This window comes from Pituophis catenifer, unplaced genomic scaffold (genome assembly GCF_029215685.1).
Source record: "Pituophis catenifer annectens isolate HBS135680 unplaced genomic scaffold, rPitCat1.0.hap2 SCAF_13, whole genome shotgun sequence".
Lineage (NCBI taxonomy): Eukaryota > Metazoa > Chordata > Lepidosauria > Squamata > Colubridae > Pituophis > Pituophis catenifer.
Genome location: NW_027256893.1, coordinates 12,033,850 through 12,060,232, shown reverse-complemented (window position 1 = coordinate 12,060,232; position 26,383 = coordinate 12,033,850). Strand labels below are relative to the sequence as shown.

Here is a 26,383-nt window from a genome sequence, read left to right as displayed (position 1 = left end):
TGAATCATTCTTAGACCTAGTTATTTGTCATCCTGTTGCAGAGTGTACTGTATATGATGTGACATATAGCCCAAGAAAGCTGTAAAAATATGACATACATTCTAAACTGCCAAATTTAAGAAATAGAAAACAGAAAGAAAATAGGTGATGTAATAAGTTTTACTTCAGGTTGTTGGACTATGGTTGTTCTTTTCATCTCTCTTACTCTCTCTTTCTCTCAGGTTTGTATCATTTCACAGTATTGGAAGACATTGCAGTCGGTGATGCGATAGGAAGGGTTAAAGCGAATGACCTGGACATCGGTGAGAATGCGAAGTCATCCTATGACATTATTGAAGGAGATGGAATGGATATCTTTGAGATCACCTCTGACTCTCAGAGTCAGGAAGGCATTATTAGATTAAGAAAGGTAAATGGCATGGGAAATGGAAGAAATGTGGGTTTGTGGATCCTGGCAATAAGCAAAGTAGTTCTTAAAACAGAGGTGCAGAATTTTGGCTGGGGACCAGAGAAGATATGGACCACCAGCTCAAGAAATATATTTGATTTCATAGCTACCATGGTTGATATCAAAAAGACTAGGCAGCAGGATGTGACCGGTTTAATAGATTTCTTGGAAGATCACCCAGAAATCTAAGAAAGATAAATTGAGTTGAGAAGTCAAAAATACATCCCAGAAGAGAATAATGAAAAACCATTTTGGAAAGTATTTAATAAGGCTATTTCATTCATTCAGATCTCGGATGTCTTCTGCTTGTGTTCCCTTTATTTTTTTGAGCAGTATATATTACCTAATATGTTCTTGACAAATAAAATAAAATAAAAATCTGTACAACAATATACTCTTTTCTAATTCAGAATGTGTTCTATGGTCATTGTGTTTAGTTGGTATTTTCTGTATCTGGTATTCTGACCTAGGCTTCCTTAGAAATTAAACAGCACAAACGTAGTCCCAGCAAACCTCTTTAATTCATATGACAGTAAATTACTTTTGTTAAGGATATTGTTGTGTTAACAACCAGCAGAGCATAGAGCTATATAAACTTGTTGTATTTCTGAGAAAATAAATTCCTTCTCATGCAGCTCTTGGAAAATTCTGTTCATGGATTCCAAATGAACCATCATATCTCCTCCTTTAAGAAGATGTTATTTAAACAATTTCCATGTGAGATATATATGAGCACCCACACTATCACAAACATATAAACTCTTCAACTTGGTCCAACACCTAGCCGCAGAATCTTCGCCACGAATGTGGACAAGCTGCTGGTCACTCAGTGTCAGTCCAATGAATGAAGAGCTCATTCATTATCTCGGTTAAACTTGGCTAATTTCTTTGCATCTTCATCATCATCAGGATTCCATGCTGTTACATCCGGTGGATTATTAACTATGTCCCACAGTCCATCTCTATGCTGGGCAGGAGGTTATTCATTTGTACCCAGGTGACACACTGTTTAATGGAAGAGGGATTGTTTGTATTAAAATAATATATATATTTTTTACATATATATATATAAAAATCAAATATTTTCCCCAGCCTTTAAATGTTGCCTTTCTCTGCTTTATATCAGAAGCTACTATTTACTTCTTCTATAGATTCACAGAGAGTGACTATTCTAGAGATTTTAAGTTTCAGCTGTGTTCAGCACTCATTAGTAGATCCTGGTTGCAATCAAGCACATAGTTTTCACTTAACACACACCATAATAGATGCATATCTGTTATTGTTTTAAGTTCAAATATGCTTTAAATAATAATAACTTTATGCATTTGGAGCACTAAACTGACAAACGCTTTGGACTGGTATGATTTATTGCTGCTGAATTTGCAACGGTTCAAATGATACCGTTGTGTGATTGGCAAATTGTGTATATGCTGATTTCCAGCAACCTATTCATCGGTACAAAGATGTAGTAATTTCTGAGTTGGCAGAGAGGCAAGTGCTTGTCATGTTTACTAAAAATGGCAAAGTTACATTAGAACTAGATTCAAAAACTCTGCTGATTTTTAAAAAAAGATACGAAAATATGAATATATACTTAAGAGACTTTGTGAAAGAGTTCTGGAATTTTTATTTGTGCTCTTGATATTTGCATTGCAGATTTAAGCTTCTCTATGTTTCTTTTCTCCTTCTCTTTGTTCCGTTCTATGGGACATTGTGATGCAAATTTATATATCTTTCAAAAGCCTGACAAATTTGTACATTTGAAATGTTAATCATTGTGAGGCATCAAAGGGTTGGGTTGTGAATCCGCACATGTCAATGTTCTTGAAGTTGCGGTAGATATTAATCTTAGATGGTCATAAAATTTGTGATGTCTTATAACTCTTATTATTATTTCTTATCTGCATGTTTCAAATATTTATGAGCAAAACCAATCAGAAGTGCTTCTCTCCAAGGCCTATAGAAATGATTGGCAAATTGTGAATATGAATATCCAATCACTCTTGCTCTATAGAGATGCTGGGAATCTAAGAGTTTTTCTTTTCTTTTTCTTGGCACTTCTGATACAAAGATCATTTTGCATATAGCATGTACAATTGACTTAATTGCACATCAACTTATGTATCCAGTTATTGTAGGAGGGCTGTTTCTCTCATAGTACTGTCTTTTGGAATTCTTATGCAAATAATAATAATAATAATAATAATAATAATAATAATAATAACAACAACAACAACAACAACAACAACAACAATATTTTTTTATTAAATAAGAATTTTACAAAACACATCAAGAAACTGCAGCTTCCTGCAATAACACCAGCAGAACTGCAAAAAACTGTGTTACTCGGAACATCGTACATCTTAAGAAGGTACTTGGTTGATACCTAGGACACTGGCAGCAACCCGTATCAACTATTAGCACCAGTCAATGGTATTTGTGATGCATTTTTGAATGTTCAGTTGACTTGAGTTTCATGTTTAATGAATAAAGTGTACAATAATAATAACATTATTAAAATGTTATTAAAAATAACATTTTTAAATGATCAGTTGACTGAGTTTCATGTTTAATGAATAAAAGAGATAATAATAATAATAATACCCTTTGGCACTGGCAAAATCACCATCCGTCAATTACAAAGGGCAACTTTATTTGGAACAGCTTAGCCCCATCAAACAATATCTGTCTACCCCAGGTCCTTATGAAGTTGATAGGTAGATGAGAATGCCAAGTCCAATCTAAACATCTGGCTGACTGTATGACCAATAATAATAATAACGAATAGAGACCTATACTCTAGTGTTTCGGGAGCAAATGTGAAGAGACAGATTAACTCACTAATATAATCATATTTATTCAGATCTTCAGTGCATTTATGCACTTAACAACTCTTCTCTTCAAAGTAACTCTCTAAAACCTGTAATTCTAATAAGAAGGCTTAAAACATCTATGAAAACAAATGATCACGTTGCTTAAATCTCTAAAGCTGTGCTCCATCAGTTTCTCAATAATTAAAAACTATATTCACCTTCTTAATTCTTTGAGCTTCAGCTTAACAGCCAGATAATTTCCTTGCAAGTTGTGCTCTCAATGACCAACTCTAAAGTCTCATTAAACCAATAGTGGGGTCTCTTTAAGTCAGGAGAAAAGAACATGGGCCATGTTTAAATGGAGACTTTAAATGTAATTTTGAAACTCACTTATGCCATGAAGACAAAATTGTTCTCTTTTTTTCTCAGAGGTTTGTTGTCGTTTTTACTCGTAACTGTTTTTCCTGTTACATGTACTGTTACCCTGTTTCCCCTAAAATAAGACATCCCCTGATAATAAGCCCAATCGTGCTTTTGAGCACATGCACTAAAATAAGCCCCTCTGAAAATCAGCCCTCCCCCAAAATATTTAAACACATGCGCATCTGGTTCCCGCCATTTCCTCTGGTTTCCTCCATGCGCCCCAAGCTAATAAGACCTCCCTGAAAATAAGGCCAAGCGCTTATTTCAGGGTTCAAAAAAATATAAGACAGGGTTTTATTTTTGGGGAAACATGGGTATGTTCTTGCCTTTTTTGAATTGGAGTTATTATGATTTGAATCTGAATGTAGTTGGCCTCTCAGACATGAATGTTTCTATTTTTGCTAATACTAATGTGTTAAATTCCAAGCAAAACTAAATCTCTGTTGCACCACCTTGAAAACTTTTCCATTCCTCCAATGCTGCTTTGTTTAACTGTACCAGAAAGTTAAACTTCAAGAGAGATATTGTAAAAGTCTCTTGATCGTTATAATACACAACTATTCTTATAAACTTCAGTTAAATGGATACCACAATGTTCCTCTCCCCATATAACTAGATCTCAATTGTTCTGACTTGTTTGATCTTAATCAAAGAACAATACCTTCAGTCTGGAGTTTTTTTTTCCCCACACATTTCTGCAAACAATAGAATTCTTCTGCCACATGAAACTTGTTCATTTCTCTCTCTTTGCTCCTTAACTACAGTGAACAGAATGACAATTAGCTGAGTTACTAATATGCAATGTAGGTCATTAGCAGTAAAAAAAAATCTTTCCATAGCAAAAGAAAAAGAGAAAGAGAAAAAAAATCCAAGTGAGAAACCTTTATATATGTTATTGTTTTCTTTTTTAAAAAAAATAATAATTGGAGATTGCAAATCTCCAATTTGGTGGGGTTTCACTAAGGCTTACCAAATAAATGAGACATTAATAAACACTCGTGAAATTGGCAGCCACGAGAAAAGAAAGGGAAAAGGTCAAGAAATGGAAGAGAAGCAGATGTATCGTCACTGCATTGTCTTGTTCTTGCTGTTGTGATCATCTAGAAAAAAAAAAAAAGCTTTTGTGTTTCTCATTCTTAACAGCCCTTGGATTTTGAGACCAAAAATTCATATACGCTGAAGGTAGAAGCAAGCAATATGTATATTGATCCACGTTTCATCAGCATGGGACCTTTCAAAGATACGGCAACCTTAAAAATTGTAGTGGAAGATGCTGATGAACCCCCAGTCTTTTCATCACCAACGTATCTACTGGAAGTGCATGAAAATGCTGCAATTAACTCCGTGATTGGTCAGGTGACCGCCCATGATCCAGATGGATCTTCAAGCTCTATAAGGTACTCCTGCTTTAAAACAATTCTTCCTGTTGAACAATAACAATAGCAATAGCTTAGACTTATATACCTAATATATCTAATAGCTTAGACTTATATACTATCTTACAGTGCTTTACAGCCTTCTCTAAGCGGTTTTACAGAGTCAGCCTCTTGCCCCCAACAATCTGGGTCCTCATTTTACCCACCTCGGAAGGATGGAAAGCTGAGTCAACCTTGAGCCTGGTGAGATTTGAAATGCCAAATTGTAGGCAGCCAGCAGGCAGCAGAAGCAGCCTGCAGTACTGCACTCTAACCACTGCGCCACTGTGGCTCAAAGGGCTCCATAGTGCATGATACCTGATGTACCATCTCCAATCTCCAGTTCTGTTTGACCACCACCACCCCAAAAGAAAATTTAGGCATTAAATTTAGTCAGATCATTTTTCCACCTAAGTAAAGTCAACTCTGTCCACGGTTTTCTAGATTTTCAAATAAGAGGAATCTTTTCTTTGTCTGACCTAGAAATATTGGTTCCTCAATTAGTAAACTTCTACATACTATGCCACTAAGCTAGTGGGCACATTTACAAATAAAATAGACATGTATAGTCCTATGATCTTTATTTTCCAACTGTATTACTGTTAGAAAATGCAGCTACTGTAATTCATTTGTGAGAGGTGGTTGTTGTTTTTTTTCCATTAGAAATAATGTGAATGATATCTGGTAGGTCTTTTATTGTATTGTTCTTTTGGTCATATGGTGAACTGCTAAGAAACTTTTGACTGCAAGAAATATTAAGTCTAACGAAACAAATACACCCACACGTATGCTTTGATATAAAAATGATTCTGGAGGCTGGTGTTTTCCTTTGCAGCAGGCTAGCTTAAATGTTAAATATAATTAAAAGAACGTTTGTATATTTTATTTTTTAAAAAAAGTGGTTTAAAAGCGGGCACTGTATTGAAGATCCACCTACTCCATTTTTCTCTCTTCCTCTTCCTCCTTATCGAAAAAAATTATATATAATGGCTATCAAGTGCATCTGATCCAAGAACATTTTCTGGCTTAAGGAAATATATGCCACAGATTGAATTTGCTGGTCTTCAAGGTGCTTTAAAAAAAAAATTATCTACGTAAACATTCAGGCTGATCAGAAAATGTCGTGAGGAAAAGTTCTTAAATCCATCACCTTTAGGCACTTCTTCATTTTTAATTGCTTTGGAAATGTTTCTTTGCCTCATGAGTGCAGGCCTACACCAAATTCTTTGAAGCCGCCATCTGTGCAATAGGATTATACAAGGCTGGTGGTTAATCAGATAAGAAATTTCAAGTTATTAAGTCACAAGAGGAAAAAAATTGGAGGCAGAAATTCCTGACTGGTTATTGAAAGTATATATCTTTCTGTGCCAATAACCCTATTTAAGCCTTGTGAGCATTTCCTGCCCCATAAAATCCACCACGTATGATGGCATTTCACATGTTTTAATTAAAATATAGAAAACTAGCATGTGTGTCTGTCTCCCCTTTCTCATCTGGATTCTTTCTGATATGCATACTGATTCAGCCTTTCTAATGTTTATGATGCTTATAGCCTGCGTTTCTTTAGTTGTGTATTTTTTTAAAAAAATGTCTGTTTGCGGATCTGTGGTCTCTGAGCAAGCCAATGCTTTAATTTCAGTTCTGTCAAGCGCAAAAAATCGGGAGCCAGGGTTGATTCCAAAATGAACTATCTGTAAACAAGACTCTGAACTACTAACAGTCAAGGTAAATGGTTGGTAGAATCCCTACTGGAATTCAAATGGGGCTGAACCAGGGGTGAAATGCTCCCGGTTCGGACTGGATCGCCCGATCCGGTAGCGATAGAGGTGGGTGGTTCAGAGAACCAGTAGCAAAAATCCCTGCCCCCCCCCCCCATTGCCCAGCTGAGCCATGCAATCATCAGAGGCTTTTTTTTTTTAAAGCATTTTTTCTACAATCTCTTTGGCCAAAAAAAATGCTTTTAAAAGTAAAAAACAAAAGCCTCTGATGATCGTGCGGCTCAGCTGGGATTGTCAAAGGCTTTTAAAAGCATTTTTTCTACAACCTCTTCAGCCCAAGAGGTTATAGAAAAAATGTTGTTAAAGGGAAAAAAAGCCTCTGCCGATCAGGCAAGTCAGGTGGGATCGTCAGAAGCTTTAAAAAAGAAAGAAAGAAAGCCTCTGCCGATTAGGCAAGTCATCTCGGATCGTCAGAGGCTTTAAAAGCATTTTTTAAACAACCTCTTCAGCCAAAGAGGTTGTAGAAAAAATGGTTTTAAAAGTAAAAAAAAAAAAAAAAAAGTTGGCCATGCCCACTCAGTCATATTACCCCACCACCACCACCACCAAGCCACGCCCACAGAACCGGTAGTAACAAATTTTACATTTCACCACTGGGGCTGAATTTAGCTCTCTTGTGGATGCAAAGTGACTCTAAACTGATGAAGTGCTTGACCCCTCCTCCTCCTTCAGGCTCTGCCTGTTCATCTGCTACAACTTCATTTTTAATTAATAGGTTCCTTAAAGCAGTGAGGTCTTTCCCCAGGCTCAATCTCAGAATCTCTTTAGGGATGAGAGAGATTGTGCTTGTGCAGGATCCAAAACACATGTTCCAAATGATTTTTTTGAAGCATACACAGTCCTATTATAGACTCCTATATTATTAAGTAGAGCAGAATCTTGGGATTGTTGACTTTTAGCGCAGACTTTGACATTCCATATATTTCATGACAAATGATAAGGATACTATTTTCAGATACAGTGTTTATTTATTTATTTATTTATTGGTTCGATTTATATGCCGTCCTTCTCCGGAGACTCAGGGTGGCTTACAATGCGTTAAGCAATAGCCTTCGTACTTTTGTATATACCTGCTTAGTAGGGCTTTCGACCCCCCCCCACCAAGCGCTGTTCTTTTTTATACAAAGTCATCTTATTGCCCCCACAATCCGGGTCCTCATTTTACCTACCTCGAAAGGATGGAAGGCTGAGTCAACCTTGAGTTTGGTGAGATTTGAACTTGCAGTAATTGCAGGCAGCTGGTGCTACTTAACAGCACTTTAGTCTGCTGTGCCACCAAGGCTCTTGGTGTTGTTTTCTTTAGCATGGCAAGAATATTTTTCCTGGATAATTTAGCTATTCTGTAGCCTTCATTAATATTGTTAAATCGTCACCGATGACTCTTCGTGATTTTCAAAGTACTATCAAGGGACATGATGAGAGTGGGTAGCACAGCTGGATGAGTGAGCTAAAGAACTGTGATCAGGAGAATGAATGGAAAGGGGAAACAGATTATACAGAAATCAATATCCATATGCAACTTTCCTTCTAAAGGGATTTTACATGAAACATATCATAATGTGTAGTTATGTAAATCTACCTATTGTAAGTCATCTCTCTTTCATAAACCTTTTAGCAGACAAATCTAGACATGTGTCATTTTTCCCTTTTTCCCCCTTTCTTAGCAGAATATGCTGAAATAAAATAGAAATGGTTGTCACAGACAATTGAAACACAGATGATTCAAGTTCAATAACTGATTTACTGAGAACTTTGTATTGTTCGTTTTATTTTATAAATTAAACCATAGCTAGATATCTTTCCATCTGCTCCTGGCTCAGTATGCTTATTATATAATTTAAAATAATATTTAACAAATTGATTTATTACCTTCTCCATTGTTGAAACACATCTGTTGCCATCCTAAATAGAAATAAGAATGATGATGATCTAACTCTATCCAGAATCAATTATCACTGAGCAATTATTAGCAGATCAAAGGAAGTTCATTACCAGAAATAAATTATTCAGAGATACACAACTGAAGGAGATTCCAATTTTTTTTTGTTTTTGCTAAAAGTGGAAGATCCAATACAGTAGTAGAACATTTGAAGGAACAACAAGTATAAATATAGAGGAAACAGCTGATATGAACTACATAAATGATAACTTAGAAGAAGTAATAACAACAGAATTAGGACAGGCCAGCAATGCGGCAAACTATAAACTGACCTCCAGACAAGATGAATTAAAAAAGAAAAATGTGTTATGTGTAGAACTAACAATAGACGCGGTGGCTCAGTGGCTAAGATGCTGAGCTTGTCGATCGAAAGGTTGACAGTTCAGCGATTCGAATCCCTAGTGCCGTGTAATGGGGTGAGCTCCCGTTACTTGTCCCAGCTTCTGCCAACCTAGCAGTTCGAAAGCACATAAAAAATGCAAGTAGAAAAATAGGGACCACCTTTGAAAGTTTGAAAGTTTATTAGATTTCTATACCGCCCTTCTCCCAGGGTACTCAGGGCGGTGTACAGCCATATTAAAATACATAAATTTATAAAATTTAAAACCAATTAAAATCAAATATATAAAATTTGGCCCTCAAATTAAAACACACATACACCCATTTAAAATTCATATTAGGCCAGTCCGGCTTGCTGAAACAGAAGGGTCTTAAGGGTGCGGTGAAAAGTACGCAGGTCGGGGCTAAGACGAAGCTCTAGCGGCAGCTCATTCCAAAGGGCTGGTGCCCCCACAGAGAAGGCTCTCCCCCTGGGTGTCGCCAGTCGGCATTGTTTGGCCGACGGCATCCTGAGGAGCCCCTCTCTGTGGGAGCGTATTGGCTGGTGGGAGGCTATTGGTGGCAAAAGACGGTCTCGTATGTACCCTGGTCCTAAGCCATGGAGCACTTTAAAGGTGGTGACCAACACCTTGAATCGCACTCAGAAGACCAATGGGAGCCAGTGCAGCTCGCGCAGGAGAGGTGTTACGTGGGTGCGCCAAGTCTCACCCATAACCACCCGCGCGGCCGCATTCTGGACCAGCTGGAGCCTCCGAGTGCTCTTCAAGAGGAGCCCCATGTAGAGAGTGTTGCAGTAGTCCAGACGGGACATGACGAGGGCATGAGTGACCATGCGCAGGGCATCCCGGTCCAGAAAGGGACGCAACTGGTGCATCAGGCGAACCCAATAGAAAGCTCCCCTGGCCACAGCCGTCATGTGATCTTCCAAAGACAGCCGTGCACCCAGGAGAACACCCAAGTTGTGAGCCCTCTCTGAGGGGGCCAGGGTCTCACCCCCAATAGTCAGCGATGGCGCCAGCTGACTATACCGGGACGCCGGGAGCCACAGCCACTCAGTCTTTGGTGGGAAGGTAACAGCATTCCGTGCGCCTTTGGCATTTAGTCATGCTGGCCACATGACCATGGAGACGTCTTCGGACAGTGCTGGCTCTTCAGTTTTGAAACGGAGATGAGCACTGCCCCTAGAGTCAGGAACGACTAGCTCATATGTGAGAGAGGAACCTTTACCTTACCTTTACCTTTACCAATAGAAAGACTGCCTGCAATGAAAGTAGTGTCCAAAAACAACCCGGCATTTATAACGGATGTTAATAAGATGCTTGCAAGGATTAACATCTATTGAACAGACTAATCAGCTTGCCTACAATACAACAATAATGGGAACTGAAATTCAAAAACTAAAAGCAAAGTTATATTCAGTCCCAAAGTGGAAGATCAGACTGGAGACCAAGGTAAAGAAATTAAGGTCAGATGCGAATAATTTAAAAAAGGTGAAAGAGAAATATATATATATAGACTGTGCGCTCAACACAAGTCTAATTAAAAGAAAATAATTGGCTCAGCACCAGAAAAATTGAAGAAGCTTTGGAAATCATAAAACAACTAATAACAGCAATAACTTGGAAAATTGAATGCTGTGAGGCACAAATCATCCAACTGAACTAAAATCAGCTATTTCAGTGAAACCAGAGGCAATTGTACCAACCTATTTGGTTCATTACCACATAGTTGGATCATCAGAAGTTTGGAAACAACTGGTGTCAATGAAAACATTAAACTGGAAGCAGTCGAAGAAAGAATTGATGGTTGGAAAAATAAGCCCTTTATTAGTCCTTATCAACACTAGGTAAGGCATCTGCCTGGTGATTCATTACCACCCTTATTATTTGTAATTGCTTTTGCTGTGATCCTACCTTCTGAAAGAATCAAACGTTGAAAGAAAACAAATGTTGGCTATCCAATAGCAACAATACAAATAAAATCTCACATTTGCTTTATATCTATAATCGGAAGCTGTTTGGAAAAATCTAAAACTGAAATCCAGTCATTGACAAGCACCGTGAGAATTTTCAGCACAGATACAGCAATGGAATTTGGCCTAGAGAAATTTGCTACAGTAGCAATAAATTGGTACAAAATCACAAACAGTAATGGAATTGAAATGCCGTATAACCAAACCATCAGGCGCCATCAGGACGAAACCTCCAATCATCTGCACATTTCATAGTTGGATAATATCAAGCACGGACAAGTCAAAAATGTGATTAGCTAAGAATACCATCTTTTGAGTACATTCAAGAGTGAGAAAATTGCTAAAGACAAAAATGAATGTCAGAAATAACATCCAAGCTGACAATACCTGGGCCATATCCACGATACAAAACAGTGCTGGAATTATTAACTGGACACAAGCTGAAGGGGACTGTTTGGACTGAAAAACAAAACAAGCCAAAAAACCTGATGACTATTCACTATGCATTATATCCCTGTAGTGATACTGATTATAAGTTTATAAGTGCCCCACAGAAATGGAGGCAGAGGTTTATTTCAAGATAAATTGTCTAAGAATTTCAGATTGTTGTGTACATCATCATCATCATCATAAAGACTTGAAAGATGGATTAAAAAAGGAATCTAAACATCTGGCTGACTGTGTGAATTATTACTATTATTATTATTATTATTATTATTATTATTATTATTATTATTATTATTATTATTAGTTAATCTTTAGTGAGATTCACAGCCTTTGAGGCTGGTCAATAGCTCAGCAGCTCGAGTCCTAACCAAGGACCTAGGAACTGTTAAGGTATCGTCGGAGGATGTAAGCTGTTCCGAGTAAGGTGGTTTTTTGTAGAGTCAAAATGTTCAAGTCCGGCAAATTTAGAATTTCTAAATAGCGGGGTAGCCCTTTGGGTATTGCTCCGAGGGCTCCAATTACAATCGGGACAACACATGATTTCTTTTTCCACAGTCGCTCAACTTCAATTTGTAAGTCCCGGTACTTTGTGATTTTTTCTTGCTGCTTATCTTCAATTCGTGCATCACCAGGTATTGCAATGTCAATGAACCATACTTTTTTCTTTTCAACTATTGTTATGTCAGGTGTGTTGTGGACCAAGTGCCTGTCAGTCTGAATCCTAAAGTCCCACAAGATCTTGAGTTTCTCATTCTCTAAAACTTTCTCAACCTGATGTTCTAAAACTTTCTCAACCTGATGTTTATTATTATTATTATTATTATTATTATTATTATTATTATTATTATTATTATTATTATTATTAATTGGCTTAAGATGGGAACCATCAAGAAAGAAATGGGAGGTTTAATACTCGCTGCTCAAGAACAAACATTACAAACTAATGCCATGAAAGCGAAGATAGAAAAATCCACCGACAATCCAAACTGCGGACTTTGCAACAACAAAGTCGAAACTGTTTCACATTTAATATGTGAATGCAGCAAAATCGCACAAGCTGATTACAAAGCTAGACACGACCGAGTTGCTAAATTAATCCATTGGTCATTATGTAAAAAATATGACTTACCTGTATCCAAAAAGTCATGGGAACATAAAGTGGAAAAAGTTATAGAAAATGAGAAGGTGAAGATCTTGTGGGACTTTCGAATACAGATGGATCATCACTTGGAACACAACACGCCAGATATCACAGTTGTCAAAAACCGAAATGTACAATTTATTGACATTGCGGTACCAGGAGATGCCAGAGTCGAAGAAAAAGAACTGGAAAAAAATCACGAAATATTGCGACCTGGCCATTGAAACTACGGGATTATGGATGAAACATGTAACAGTGATACCCATTGTCATCGGGGCACTTGGTACCATGTCCATGACTTTATAAGATGCATCAACAAATTGCAGCTTCCTGCAATAACACCAGCGGAACTGCAAAAATCTGCGCTACTCAGAACATCGTACATCTTAAGAAGGTATTTGGTTGGTACCTAGGACACTGGCAGCAATCCATATCAACCATTGGCACCAGTCAATGGTATTTGTGATGCATTTTTGAATGTTCAGTTGACTGAGTTTCATGTTTAATGAATAAAGTATACAATAATAATAGTCTACTCTTATTCTTTTTTGCAATTACTAAACCAGCATCTTCTCTAGTTTACTACCTTTTTCAAAATATTTTTTTTAATTGGCAAACTTCATCTTCACAACATGTTGGTCCGATTTCATCCATTAAGTCTAGTTGTTTACTAAATGTTTCCAGCTTTTTGTCTAAATCCAAAGTGGCTTCTGTTTTTGTCTTAATTCTAGTTTCTTCAATTCATTAATCAATATGTCTATTTTCATGTGGCTTTTTTCCCCCTGTTTGACAGTTCTCTCAAATCCCTGCTGAAAATAAAGAAATCTCAGGAGTTAGTTGTCTACTGTGCTGACATTAAAGTTAACAAAATAATCTAATTATTTCCAGCTTTCTTCTATGAAACAAGTTATGGAAGTTCAGTGCTTGAAATTCATTGTCCAAATTATACAGTTCTGGGGACAGATACAGTTGGGATATTTTTTATCTTTTGTATGCTCTGAAGTGTCTTTTTACGAGAGGATCCAAATTGTCATGCAACCTTGTTGCTTAAAAAGAACCAGGCTAACCAAAGAGTGGACACTTTAGAATCTCAAAGTTGGCTAAATACTTATAGAAGATGATGAGGCTGAGCCCAAGGGAGGGGTCAAATGCATCATCAATCATGAGTTCCTTCCTGCCCACAAGAGATCAAAGTCCAGCCCACCCTGAATTCCTTTGTATTCTTAACTCCCATTAATTTCCCTTGACCGTTAGTAGTTCAGATTCTTGTATAAAGCTTAAGTTTGCAATAAATCTTTATACTCATTTGAACTGCCTGAATCTCCTTATTTCACTGGCACTTGACAATACTGAAATGTACCAATCAGTGGTGGGTTTCAAAATATTTTACTACCGGTTCTGTGGTTGATGCTTGGTGGGCCTGGCATGGCTTGGTGGGCATGGCTTGGTGGGCGTGGCAGGGGAAGTATAGTGTAAAATCTCCATTCCCTCCCCACTCCAGGGGAAGGATACTGCAAAATCCCCATTTTCTCCCAATCAGCTGGGACTTGGGAGGCAGAGAATAGATGGGGCTGGGGCCAGTCAGACTTTTTACTACCGGTTCTCTGAGCTACTCAAAATTTCCACTACCGGTTCTCCAGAACTGGTCAGAACCTGCTGAAACCCACCTCTGGTGCCAATAAAGGAAAATATTTGCAGCTGAGGGTTGAAATGTGGGGTCCTTGATGTTTTCTGGGCTTACAGTAGCTACACTAGCACTGATAATGTTATCTAGTTTGGTTAAGGAAACATCTCCAAGAAATCAAGCAGGCTCAGAGAGTACCAAGAACCTCATACTAAAATGTTCCGAGTTATAGGATGGTTTTATTCAAAATCATTATAAATTCAAACAGATATAGTCCATTTAAAAATGTAATTTGTAGCTGAGGGGAGTTGTGATGAATTGCATAGTTTAGTGATGTGTGAACAGCTGGAGAAGGGTGTCATCTAAGGAAAAGAACCAAGTCCTAAAGCCATATAAACCACTAAAACTGGGTTTTATTGCTGGGTAGCTTCTGACAAACAAGTGTCTTTAGTCGGCTCCATAGATTTTCAATTGGGTTAAGATCTGGGCTATTCCCAGGCCATTCCAGCAGTAGAATGTGATTATCTTGAAACTCCCCCCCAAAATGGTATTATTAGCCATCAAACCTCAAAATACACTTTTCCCAAAAGGTTTCCACAATTTTGGCCAGTACTGTAAAATCCAGAACGGTATATCATCTTCAGCAAAAATAAATCATTTTCTTAATACACAGCAGGCTTTAAAATCCCAGATAAAATATTTTATGCCTTCCCAAGCCGTAGCTGTTTATCTCAGTCACCTAGTAGCATGCCCTCTCTGGTTGGCATTGCTGAGATACAGTGATTTACAGTTTCAATATTGTGATTCACGTCTCAGCAGGAAAAAGCTGAAAAGGCTGGGAAGGTTGAGATTTGGTTGTAAAGCTTTAATTTGCATCAATACAAAACAGCATTTTGGTGGAAAGGAATAAAAAGGCAAGGAAGTAGAGTTACATTCAAATCCATATTTCTGAACCATCAACTGAAGAAATGTGTCTCACCACCAGAGGTGGGTTTCAGTAGGTTCTGACCAGTTCTGGAGAACCGGTAGCGGAAATTTTGAGTAGTTCGGATAACCGGTAGTAAAAATTCTGACTGGTCCTGCCCCCATCTATTCTCTGCCTCCCAAGTCCCAGCTGATTGAGAGGAAATGGGGATTTAGTAGTAATCTTCCCCTGGAGTGGGGTGGGAATGGAGATTTTACAATATCCTTCCCCTGCCATGCCCACCAAGCCACACCCACTGAACTGGTAGTAAACCATTTTGAAACCCACCACTGCTCACTACCTACTCCCTCCAAACTCATTTTCCACATCAGCTACCACAACTCAATAAATCGTGACATTACTGAAGCAATTTTACAAGTTATTAATTAGTAAGTTATTCTTTCCATCCGCTTTTCTCCATTTGATAAAAATGTTCCTTCATATGCTGCTTAGATATTTGACATTACCCTCATTAAAAGCAATAATACTATCATATAATTACCAAAACCATCGTATGCGATATATATATTGGTCTGAAATCAGAGGAAGAAAGGGTTGTTTTTTTTCTTCCTGGCAACCTGTAAACTGGCTTTGTTTTTCCAGAAAAAGAAAAAAAAATCTACTTTTTAAATACATTTTGATCTCACGAAGAGCTTGTTGAAAATCAATGTGGAAAATTTCACAAATCTCCAGTTTTGTTTCTGTTTACAGAGCTACGGGGATTATAACTTGAAATTTGTCCAGTGAAGTGTTTCTTTATGTTACTAAATAAAATTGATTGAAAATATGACTTTTTGCTCCAGATGTAAATTGGAGTTCATTCATTTTAATGGAAGGATTGCCTATTTAATGTTCATTTGTTCCTGTGATCTTTCTAAATATGCGTTCTTGAATCATTCCAAAATCTATCTGATGGGGCTTAAGTTGAACTGAACAGGGAATCCTGTTTTCTTTTGTCTTCAGAAAGCTTGCACTTTAACTGGTAGATTTAGCAATCAAACCACAGTTTCATGAACGTTTGGAAATTTCATCCATCCATCCCTCCTTACAGGATGTTCAGGACAATGCCAAATTCCTTCTATATGGATAGCTCAGGACATAGCTATAAGTCCTAGGGGCTGCTTTGTTATTGCATTGGGCGTTTCTGATTTCATGAACTCGTTTGATTTTGTGATCTTTTCCATTATCCCTGGGGAGTCCTCAGGTTCACCGTTGCGACCCTTATTGTTTTCTCCTTGATTTCATTTTTCAGTTCTGTTATTGCATCTATATTGATGGTTTTCAGATGTATTCTTTTGTCACTGCTCTGAATAATTTGGCATAGCCATCTCTTTTCAATGTCTAAGCAGAAATTCTGATTGGATGGGCCTTCACAGCCTTAAATGCAGGGGTGGGCTTCAAAAATTTTAGCAAGGGGACTCTGCCCGGTTGCTGGGTGGGCGTGGCCATGGTGGGCGTGGCCTAGTCGGCCTCCTGCACCATGGTGTGTGGGGGGGCATTTTTGGCCTCCCCGGGCTCTGGAGACTTTCCTTGAGCCTCCAGGAGGGCGAAAACGGCCTCCCCATGGTCTGGAGGCCCTCTGGAGGCTGGAAACAGGCTCGTTTCCAGCCTCCCCAAACTTCCGGTTGGCCCATTTTTCCGCCTCCCCAAGCCTCTGTGCGTGCCCTGCACTTACTTGCATCCAAAACGTGCTGCATGGGGACTCCTGGGAGGGGAGGGATGGGCAGGGCCAACCAGGAGTGGGATTTGGGGGTTCTCCGAATGGCACAGAATCTTATCTAGAGGTTCTCCCGAACCCCTGCAAACCCCCAGCAGCCCACCCCTGCTTACATAGAACATGAAAGCAAACAGAAGGTAGACATTATAGTCCATCTTGGTTATATCCTCTCCTTTCCTCCACTTTTCTTTATTCTTTTGGCTCAAGGCTTCAGCTACAGGTTTCTTTTAGAGTATTCCATTAAAAAAAAATGAAAAGTGCTAATTTCCATTTCATGAATATTCAAAGGATCCATCAGTTTCTCACTACTAAGATGGCTAAGCAGTTGGTTCATGCCCTGGTTATCTCTCTCTTGAATTATTATGGAAGCTGTTGGCTGAGTTACCCAAGACTTGTGCCAACGTTTGATCTCTGTACAGCTTGCTGCTATTTGTAAGCAATCTGTACAAGAAGGAAGGCAGGACCTTCCTTCTTTCATGTCTACCTCTTCTTAATGCCTGGTATTTTGCATAAAGGTCCACCCAGCAATTTAAAGGAGCTTCTGGTGGTTCATAAATGCACAAATTTAATCCAAATATCAGACCATATGTTTTCTTTAGAATCATAGGGATAGAAGGGACTTTGGAGGTCTTTTACTCCAACCCCCTGCCCAGGACAGGAGTCCTTATTCTATCTTGGACAATTGGTTGTCCAATCTTATCTTGAAAACCTCCAGCAATGGAATATTTCTGTAGTAGAAGAGGCAGATTGTGGTTGCAACACTTTTCGTGTCTGTCTCCATTTAAAAAAATAATAATAATACCCTCTCAAATTACATTTTACAGTCAGATTACCTAAGGTTTAAAAGCACTAAAACACTATTTTTCTTGAAATGGTGTGAAACCATTTAAATTAATTAATGTATGCTTATTAATTTGTACGTTCAGATATTATTATTATTATTATTATTATTATTATTATTATTATTATTATTAATAGATATTATGATTATCTCTTTTATTCATTAAACATGAAACTCAGTCAACTGAACATTTAAAAATGTGTTACAAATATCATTGACTGGTGCTAATGGTGATACGGGTTGCTGCCAGCATCCTAGGTATCAACCAAGTACCTTCTTAAGATGTACGATGTTCCGAGTAGCACAGTTTTTTGCAGTTCCACTAGTGTTATTGCAGGAAGCTGCAATTTTTGGGTTGTTTTGTAAAATTCTTGGACATGGTACCAAGTGCCCCGATGACAATGGGTATCATTGTTACATGTTTCATCCATAATCGCGTAGTTTCGATGGCCAGGTTGCAATATTTCATGATTTTTTCCAGTTCTTTTTCTTTGACTCTGGTGTACAATAAATTGTACGTTTTGGTTTTCAACAACTGTGATAACTGGCGTGTTGTATTCCAAATGATGATCCATCTGTATTCGAAAGTCCCACAAGATCTTCACCTACTCATTTTCGATTACTTTTTCCACTTTATGCTTCATTATTATTATTATCTCTTTTATTCATCAAACATGAAACTCAGTCAACTCAACATTTAAAAATGTGTCACAAATACCATTGACTGGTGGTAATGGTTGATACGGGTTGCTGCCAGAGTCATAGGTATCAACCAGGAGTGAAATGCTCCCGGTTCAGACCAGATCACCCGATCTGGTAGCGATGGCGGTGAGTGGTTCAGAGAACCAGTAGCAGAAATCCCTGCCCCCCCCCATGCCCAGCTGAGCCGCGCGATCATCAGAGGCTTTTTTTTTTTTTTTACTTTTAAAAGCACTTTTTCTACAAAAAAAAATCCTCTGGTGATCGTGTGGCTCAGCTGGGATTGTCAGAACCTTTTAAAAACATTTTTTCTACAACCTCTTCAGCTGAAGAGGTTATAGAAAAAATGCTTTTAAAAGAAAAAAAAAGCCTCTGATGATCAGGCAACTCAGCTGGGATCGTCAGAGCCTTTTAAAAGCATTTTTTTTTACAATTTCTTCGGCTGAAGAGGTTGTAGAAAAAATGCTTTTAAAAGTAAAAAAAAAAGTTGGCCACGCCCACCCTGTCACGTTACCCCTCCACCAAGCCACGCCCACAGAACTGGTAGTAACAAATTTTACATTTCACCACTGGTATCAGCCAAGTACCTTCTTAAAATATTTGATGTTCCAAGTAGTGCAGCTTTTTGCAGTTCCACTGGTGTTATTGCAAGAAGCTGCAATATTATTATAATAACATTTATTATTATTATTATTATTATTATTATTATTATTATTATTATTATTATTATTATTATTTTTAAGGCTCTTGTGGCCTTGAAGCTCCATATTTTATACTCTAATTTACAATGTTACAGGATGAATTGTGAGCTTTATCCTGCATGATATTTAGTTATGGGGTATGCTATATTTACAATTGCTGCTCCTCCTTTTCCTCCTTTTCCTTTAAGTTATGTATGACAAAATGTATTTTGGGTATATAACCAAGTTTTAATGCAATGCATTTTCTCAGATCTGGTCTTAATCAGATCTGAGAAATCAGATCAGAACAAAATTTGGAAGAGAAAAACTTTTTAACGATTCCTCATGTACTCAACAGCTTGAGTTGTGGTATGAGATAGCTAATTAATTAATTAATAGCTGCATGGTATGGAAGAATACTGCATAGATGCAAATGAATTAGTGTGATGTTTGGAACATCACACTTTAGAATGATGCTTCATTCTAAATAATATGCTTCTGTATTTAAATTCTACATTAGGATTTAGTAGAACCATAAAAGCTGTGGTTGCTGGTACTATATCATTTTTTTCCCTCTCCAGTCCTTTTACTTCTTGCTTTCTCTTTCGCTCTCTGCATGGCCTGTCAGAAATCTGAATGTTTAATTTCCCAGTTTGGTTTCTTTTACAAGTAATGCATTAATAAAACAATTCCATGAAAATGGACCGGCATAAAAGCTTTCCTGAAGAATTTTCAGGGAGTTCTAAATCACCATTTTGTTTAATGCACTGTTTGAGCAATTTACTACTGAGATTTTTTCCTTTGTCAAATGGGCTTTCTGTGTTTAGGCTGCATAATGCACCTGCACCTTCTCATTTGCTCTGCTATCAGATCAAAGTTGTTTTGTGAGACACCAGTTCATAAAATGGTCATTTTTCAGCCTTTAAAAGTATTTTACTTGTGAAAAGATGCTTTTTTTAAAAAAAAAAAAAAGCTATTGTCTTCAGAATTGGTTTACAACATACGGATGACCTATTTACCTTATTACTTTAAAGTCATTTTTGTTGGAGGGCTTGCTGCATCTTTAAAACACAGAGACATGTAGAAAACAACCTTCCCTCTTAATGTATTGACAGAATTATCAGCAGTGGCGATGAAATACAACAGGAGTTGTCCAATAAAAGTGATGGGTTGTCTAATTAACTCTTGATTCGCGGTAGTTTTGGAAAGACTGCTACCGACTGATCTTAGTGAAGGCTCCTAACCTTCACGCTGAGAGCATACAGCTAATTACTCCGTGGACTATAATTCTGCTCCCTGAGCCTCAGTCCATCTTTATTTATTTATTTATTTGTTGGGCCTTATGAATTATACCATTATTGAGCTCAGTGACCCCACGGAGGCTACAAAAGCTGCTATTCAACCAAACACGGATTTGTCAGATTATGAGAGCAGCGCTATTCAGATCAGGCAAAAAGTATTTAAGTGAATAATTTAATAAGGATCTTTATTCTCTAGGTTTTCCATCGATCGGAACACTGACCTTGAGAGACAATTCAACATTAATACTCAAGATGGAAAGATAACATTGGCCACACCGCTGGACAGAGAAACTAGCACATGGCATAATATAACCATTGTAGCAATGGAAGAAAGTAAGTGATTGTCCGTTTTTATTATTTTTATTTTGCCTATTTGGTCTTCGACCCCTCTGTTGTCCTGTTTCCTATTTTCTTGGAAAGGTTCAATGAGCTAAAGCCACCAGCAATTGTAATTTATCAGTTAGTCTTCTCAAAAGAGGGGTGGGAGGAGAGAGAGAAAGAGAGAGAAAGAGAGAAAGGGAAATAATTGTTTACACTGAGTAATCTGCATGTATTCTTGTTTATTGTGGTTGTTTTTAATCAGATATGCCACCAGAGTAAAATTATGCCAGCCGGGAATGGAATAGCATGGGAAATGCTCCAAGTAATGTTTTTTAATGAATACACTGCAGCACCATGTGTGAGATGACATTTTTATGGCATGTAGATATCTCTCTCTTTCTCTCTCTCCCTTTGAAATAATACCTAGATGCTTGGACCACCCTAATTTTCCTTTCAAACCATGAGATATAAACATTATACAAAATTTAACAACCTCCTGAAAAAAGCATTGCCAGAAATCCCTTTACTTAGTTATTTTGTTTAGTTTCCTAAAAAGCATTGGCTACCCTGCCTTCCCTTTGAAGGTTTTGCCAAGGAAATGGATAAAATTTTCAAATCAGAAATGAGTGTTGGCAACGGTGTACAGACATTTCTATAGTGATTTTTACTAGGTTTATGTATGCCAGGTCTAGAAATAAAATTTTTACCTTGGTTCCAAAATACTGGCTTCAATATTAGTGAAGCACACGTCAAATCCCTCCCTCAACTTGCTCTGATTACATTATCTAGTTGAGTGATGAAGCAACTGAACAACTAACCTCAGAAAGTATCAAAAAAAACCTACACTGAATTGTTTAAAATATACTGTGTTTCCCCCAAAATAAGACCCTGTCTTATATTTTTTTGAACCCCGAAATAAGTGCTTGGCCTTATTTTCAGGGAGGTCTTATTATTTTGGGGCGTGTGGAGCAAGATGGGGATCCTCTTGCCATCTTATCAGATTTCCAGCTCTGTCTCCCTAAGCCTAACCAGAGGATATGCAGGGACTGGCTGTGCATGGGTTTAAATATTTTTGGGGAGGGCTTATTTTCGGGGGAGGGTTTATTTTTGGGGAAACATGTTATTTATTGAGTTTTAAAGATGTATGTTCGGATACAATTTAAAGGCAATGAAGGGCAATGGGCCTACTATAACGATTCCAAGCCAAAAATAATTCAAACAATTAAGACTGCTGATGTAGGAGATACATGATGAATTCCAAAGTGGCTCAGAATCATTGACTGAGATGGGCAACTATAAAACAAATAAACAATTTGTTTATGAACAAATAAATAAATTACTGAAAGAAGTCTGATGGATACATCAATGGATACAACAATACGATATATTCAGTGTGCACAGTAAAACTCAGCAAATATTAGTACGTCTGGCAACTTTTGGCACTGAACAGACCTAATTCCAGCTAAATAGTCTTGATGTATGTTACACGGTTCTGAGCCATGAAATAATGTAAGGTAGATTTTTGGGTTTGGTTTGGTTTCCTGGCAGAAAGAGATCCTTTGAACTCGTTTCCTGGTTTGCAACATTTAAATACAAATTTAAATACACTTTGCATCATAAAAGACTCATTCTTTTTAATACAGTCAGATTTGTTTGTAACCTCATAAGGCTGTAGTCAGGAATGTTCAGTGTGTTCTGGCAGAATTACCATATTTTTCGGAGTATAAGACACACCCTTTTCCCCCCTAAAAGGGAGTGAAAATTTGGGCGCGTCTTATACACCAAATGTAGCCCCGCCAACCCACTGCCCCCCACCCTTTGGCCTCTGCCTCCCAGCAATTTACCTCCTTGCAGCAAGCAGCAAGAAGAAACAGCCCATTTCAGCTTCAACCCAGCCTAATTATCACAAGTTGATTGTCCCTTGGATCGGCCTCCTGACTCTTAGCTGTTTCAGGGATTGCCATTGCTTATTGCTGCGCGGGCCTCTGCTGCTTGCTGCCAGGAGGTAAATTGCTGGGAACAGATTTTTTTTTTCCTTGTGCTAATCAACGTATGCTGAAAACGAAAGTGAAAGTAAAGCAGGCTATTTGCTGTTTGCTGCAACGAGGCAAAATTGCTGGGAGGCAGAGGTGGATTTCTTTTTCTTGTTTTCCTCACCAAAAAAGATAGGTGCATCTTATAGTCCGGTGTGTCTTATACTATGAAAAATATGGTATAACATGCATATCCAGAAAATCCTGTTCTTTTTAAAACAAAAAACGCTAAATAGTGAATTCCTGGCACAAGCCAGATCTGTTCTGGAAAAGAGAGTAGTTTGTGATGTTTGAGATACAATTAACAAGCCTACTGCAAGGCCAGCTCATATCCATTAACACGCTTTATAGAAAGCATAAGCCACATCTTAATTGGATTCACAGAGTGGTAAGATTTAAGAAGGGGAAAGTTAGGGGAGGAAGAGAGATAGGCTACTTATGCAGATGAAGGTTACATGTGAGACAGATTACAAATACTTTAGTAATTAGCAATTGCAATGTATTAAAATCAATTGTGTTTGTTAAGCCCTTCTGAGATAGCCTGAAGCATTTTAGATGTTTCTCGCTTGATGGTATTGTTAAACTCCCAATTTTCTAAAATCACTTTGAGTCCAGAGTGGTTGAAATGCTCTGATGTTATGGTGGTGTTCTTTCGAGTTCTGATGTCAATCTTGTGTCTGTTAATTATTTTATGCAAAGTTCCCTCCTGTTTATCCTCTGTAGCAAGGGGTCTCCAACCTTGGCCACTTGAAGCCTGGCGGACTTCAATTCCCAGAATTCCCTAGCCAGCTGGCTGGGGAATTCTGGGAGTTGAAGTCCGCCAGGCTTCAAGTGGCCAAGGTTGGAGACCCCTGCTCTGTAGAATCTAGGAGGACCATTACTGGAAAATGGTGGCATATATCACATTGAAGGAAGAGCTTGTGAAGCTGTTTCTAGTCTTGTGTATAGGTTTTATGGGTCCTGAAGTAGTGATCTTAGTATAGATATGAGTAAATATCTAATTTGTTGCAAAAAAAGATATCTAGTTTGTTGAGGAACTGGCTCCCACATTGGTATTACTGACCTGTTGTTTCCTGTTGCTTATAAGAATTCAGTTTGAGCAGTGAACTGTATGTTAGTATGGATTTGCAATGCCCGAGGAAGCACAGCATCATTGTCCAGTATGGGCTATAGCTTATTAATAATGAATTGTGAGTGCAGTTGAGATTATTGACATCTGGCATGATTTCATTTTTAATATCTGGGGATGAGGAAGAGCATTCTTGAAAAATTGTAATTTAGAGACCCAGATGCACAGGCAGACACATACATGCTATGTATGGTCTCCTTCTGGACACATATGATCTGTGTTCCTATTTTATTTTTTCCTGCTTTTCAAATTGCAAGCCTGCTAGTGTTGTGTGGAATCTCTATTACCGCGATTAAAGAATCTTCACTAAAAGAAATATGAATAGTGTGAAAGAAATGAAGAATTGAGAATGTAAATGATCTTTTGAAGAGTCCAGTGAATCAATATACAGAACGAATGGATGGATGGATGGATGGATAGATGGATGGATGGCAGGTAGATAGAAGTCTAAATATATATATTATTAGTACATACATTATATATATATATTAGTACATACATTTTGATTGTGTCCCTTAGTATCCTCTTACTATGATGAATCAGGTTCTTGGAAGAGACATGTCCATTTATCAAGAATTTTGGATTTACCACCCTGGGATTTTTCCCAAAAAGTGGTTTTTAAAAATGTGCATGTATACCAAGTATGAAAGGTTAAGTAGGTGAAATATATCAGCTTCCAAACTTTGAACGGACTTTTTTTTTAATTATTAAAGAAAGATTAAACAATATGATCAAGATTTAATTTATTTAAAATTGAGTCATAGCATATTTTATATATATGCAGGTATCCTTGTATTCTTATATTTGGATTAGAATTTATGAGGTGTATAGTTTGCTCTGACTTTTTTTGTAATTTGTTTTGATTTGATTCACATGTTTTGCTTTGTTTTCGTTTTATGGTTGTATAATAGCAATTAAAACTAATTAAAAACACTATTATATATCTTATACTACATCCCACAAACATACCATATTCTCTCCTTTTCACAAAAGAGCTTATTTTTTTTGGCACAGGAAATCGTAGTCTTCTAGAAACTGAGAATTCAAACCAGAGAGAGAAGAACATTTAGAAATGCTTCTGGCAAATGAGGTCATAGAAGGATCTTACAGAACAGGCAAAACATGAAAGTTTATTTTCGGTTGGAAAAATTGTGACCTTTGCAGAACAGAAGAAAAATGAACTGTGTAGACCTTTTAGACATTAGGGAAATAGCAGTTTGAACAGATGCCATCACCTTCCTGAATCTTTCTGCATGGAACAAAATTTTGTTAGACTGAGCTGTGATTCTATACTCCTAAATGTTACTCCCTCCCCCACAATAAACGCAACCCCCCAAGTCCATATTGGGCAAATAAAATCTATCTGTCTATCTATCTATCTATCTATCTATCTATCCATCCATCCATCCATCCATCATCTATAATCTATAATCTATCTATCTATCTATCTATCTATCTATCTATCTATCTATCCATCCATCATCTATCTATCTATCTATCTATCTATCTATCTATCTATCTATTATCTGTTGTCTGTCTGTCTGTCTATCTCTATCATCTGTCTGTCTGTCTGTTTACCTATCTATCATCTATCTATCATCTATCTACCTATCATCTATCTATCATCTGTTGTCTGTCTGTCTGTCTGTCTGTCTGTCTGTCTATCTATCTATCTATCTATCTATCTATCTATCTATCTATCTCTATCATCTGTCTGTCTGTCTACCTATCTATCATCTATCTATCATCTATCTATCTATTATCTATCTATCTATCTATCCCCTCCCCCACAATAAACGCAACCCCCAAGTCCATATTGGGCAAATAAAATCTATCTATCTATCTATCTATCTATCTATCTATCTATCTATCCATCCATCCATCCATCATCTATCTATCTATCTATCTATCTATCTATCTATCTATCTATCATCTGTTGTCTGTCTGTCTGTCTGTCTATCTATCTTGTCTGTCTGTCTGTCTGTCTGTCTGTCTGCCTGCCTGCCTGCCTGCCTGCCTGCCTACCTACCTACCTACCTACCTACCTACCTATGTACCTACCTACCTACCTACCTACCTACCTATCTATCTATCTATGTACCTACCTACCTACCTACCTACCTACCATGTTTTCCCTAAAATAAGACATCCCCTGATAATAAGCCCAATTGGACTTTTGAGTTTATGCGCTAAAATAAGCCCACCCCCGAAAATAAGTCCTCCCCAAAAATATTTAAATGGTTAGGGTTACTTAACCTTACTGGAAGGTGGAAATCAGGTAAGATGGAAAGAGGAGCCCCGTCTTGCTCCATGCGCCCCAAAATAATAAGACCCCCCTGAAAATAAGGCCAAGTGCTTA

The 26,383-nt window shown here is 37.7% G+C and overlaps 1 protein-coding gene across 3 annotated transcripts in view; it reads left to right on the top strand.

Annotated features, from left to right (window-relative positions):
* Positions 1-26,383, top strand: part of CDH8 (cadherin 8) — a 255,600-nt gene that overhangs the window by 167,084 nt on the left and 62,133 nt on the right. For all 3 annotated transcript variants that reach the window (XM_070953109.1, XM_070953108.1, XM_070953107.1), the window contains 3 exons: positions 222-409; positions 4,828-5,081; positions 20,738-20,874. In XM_070953109.1, coding sequence (XP_070809210.1) covers positions 222-409; positions 4,828-5,081; positions 20,738-20,874 — 579 coding nt within the window. The remainder of the gene's footprint in view (positions 1-221; positions 410-4,827; positions 5,082-20,737; positions 20,875-26,383) is intronic.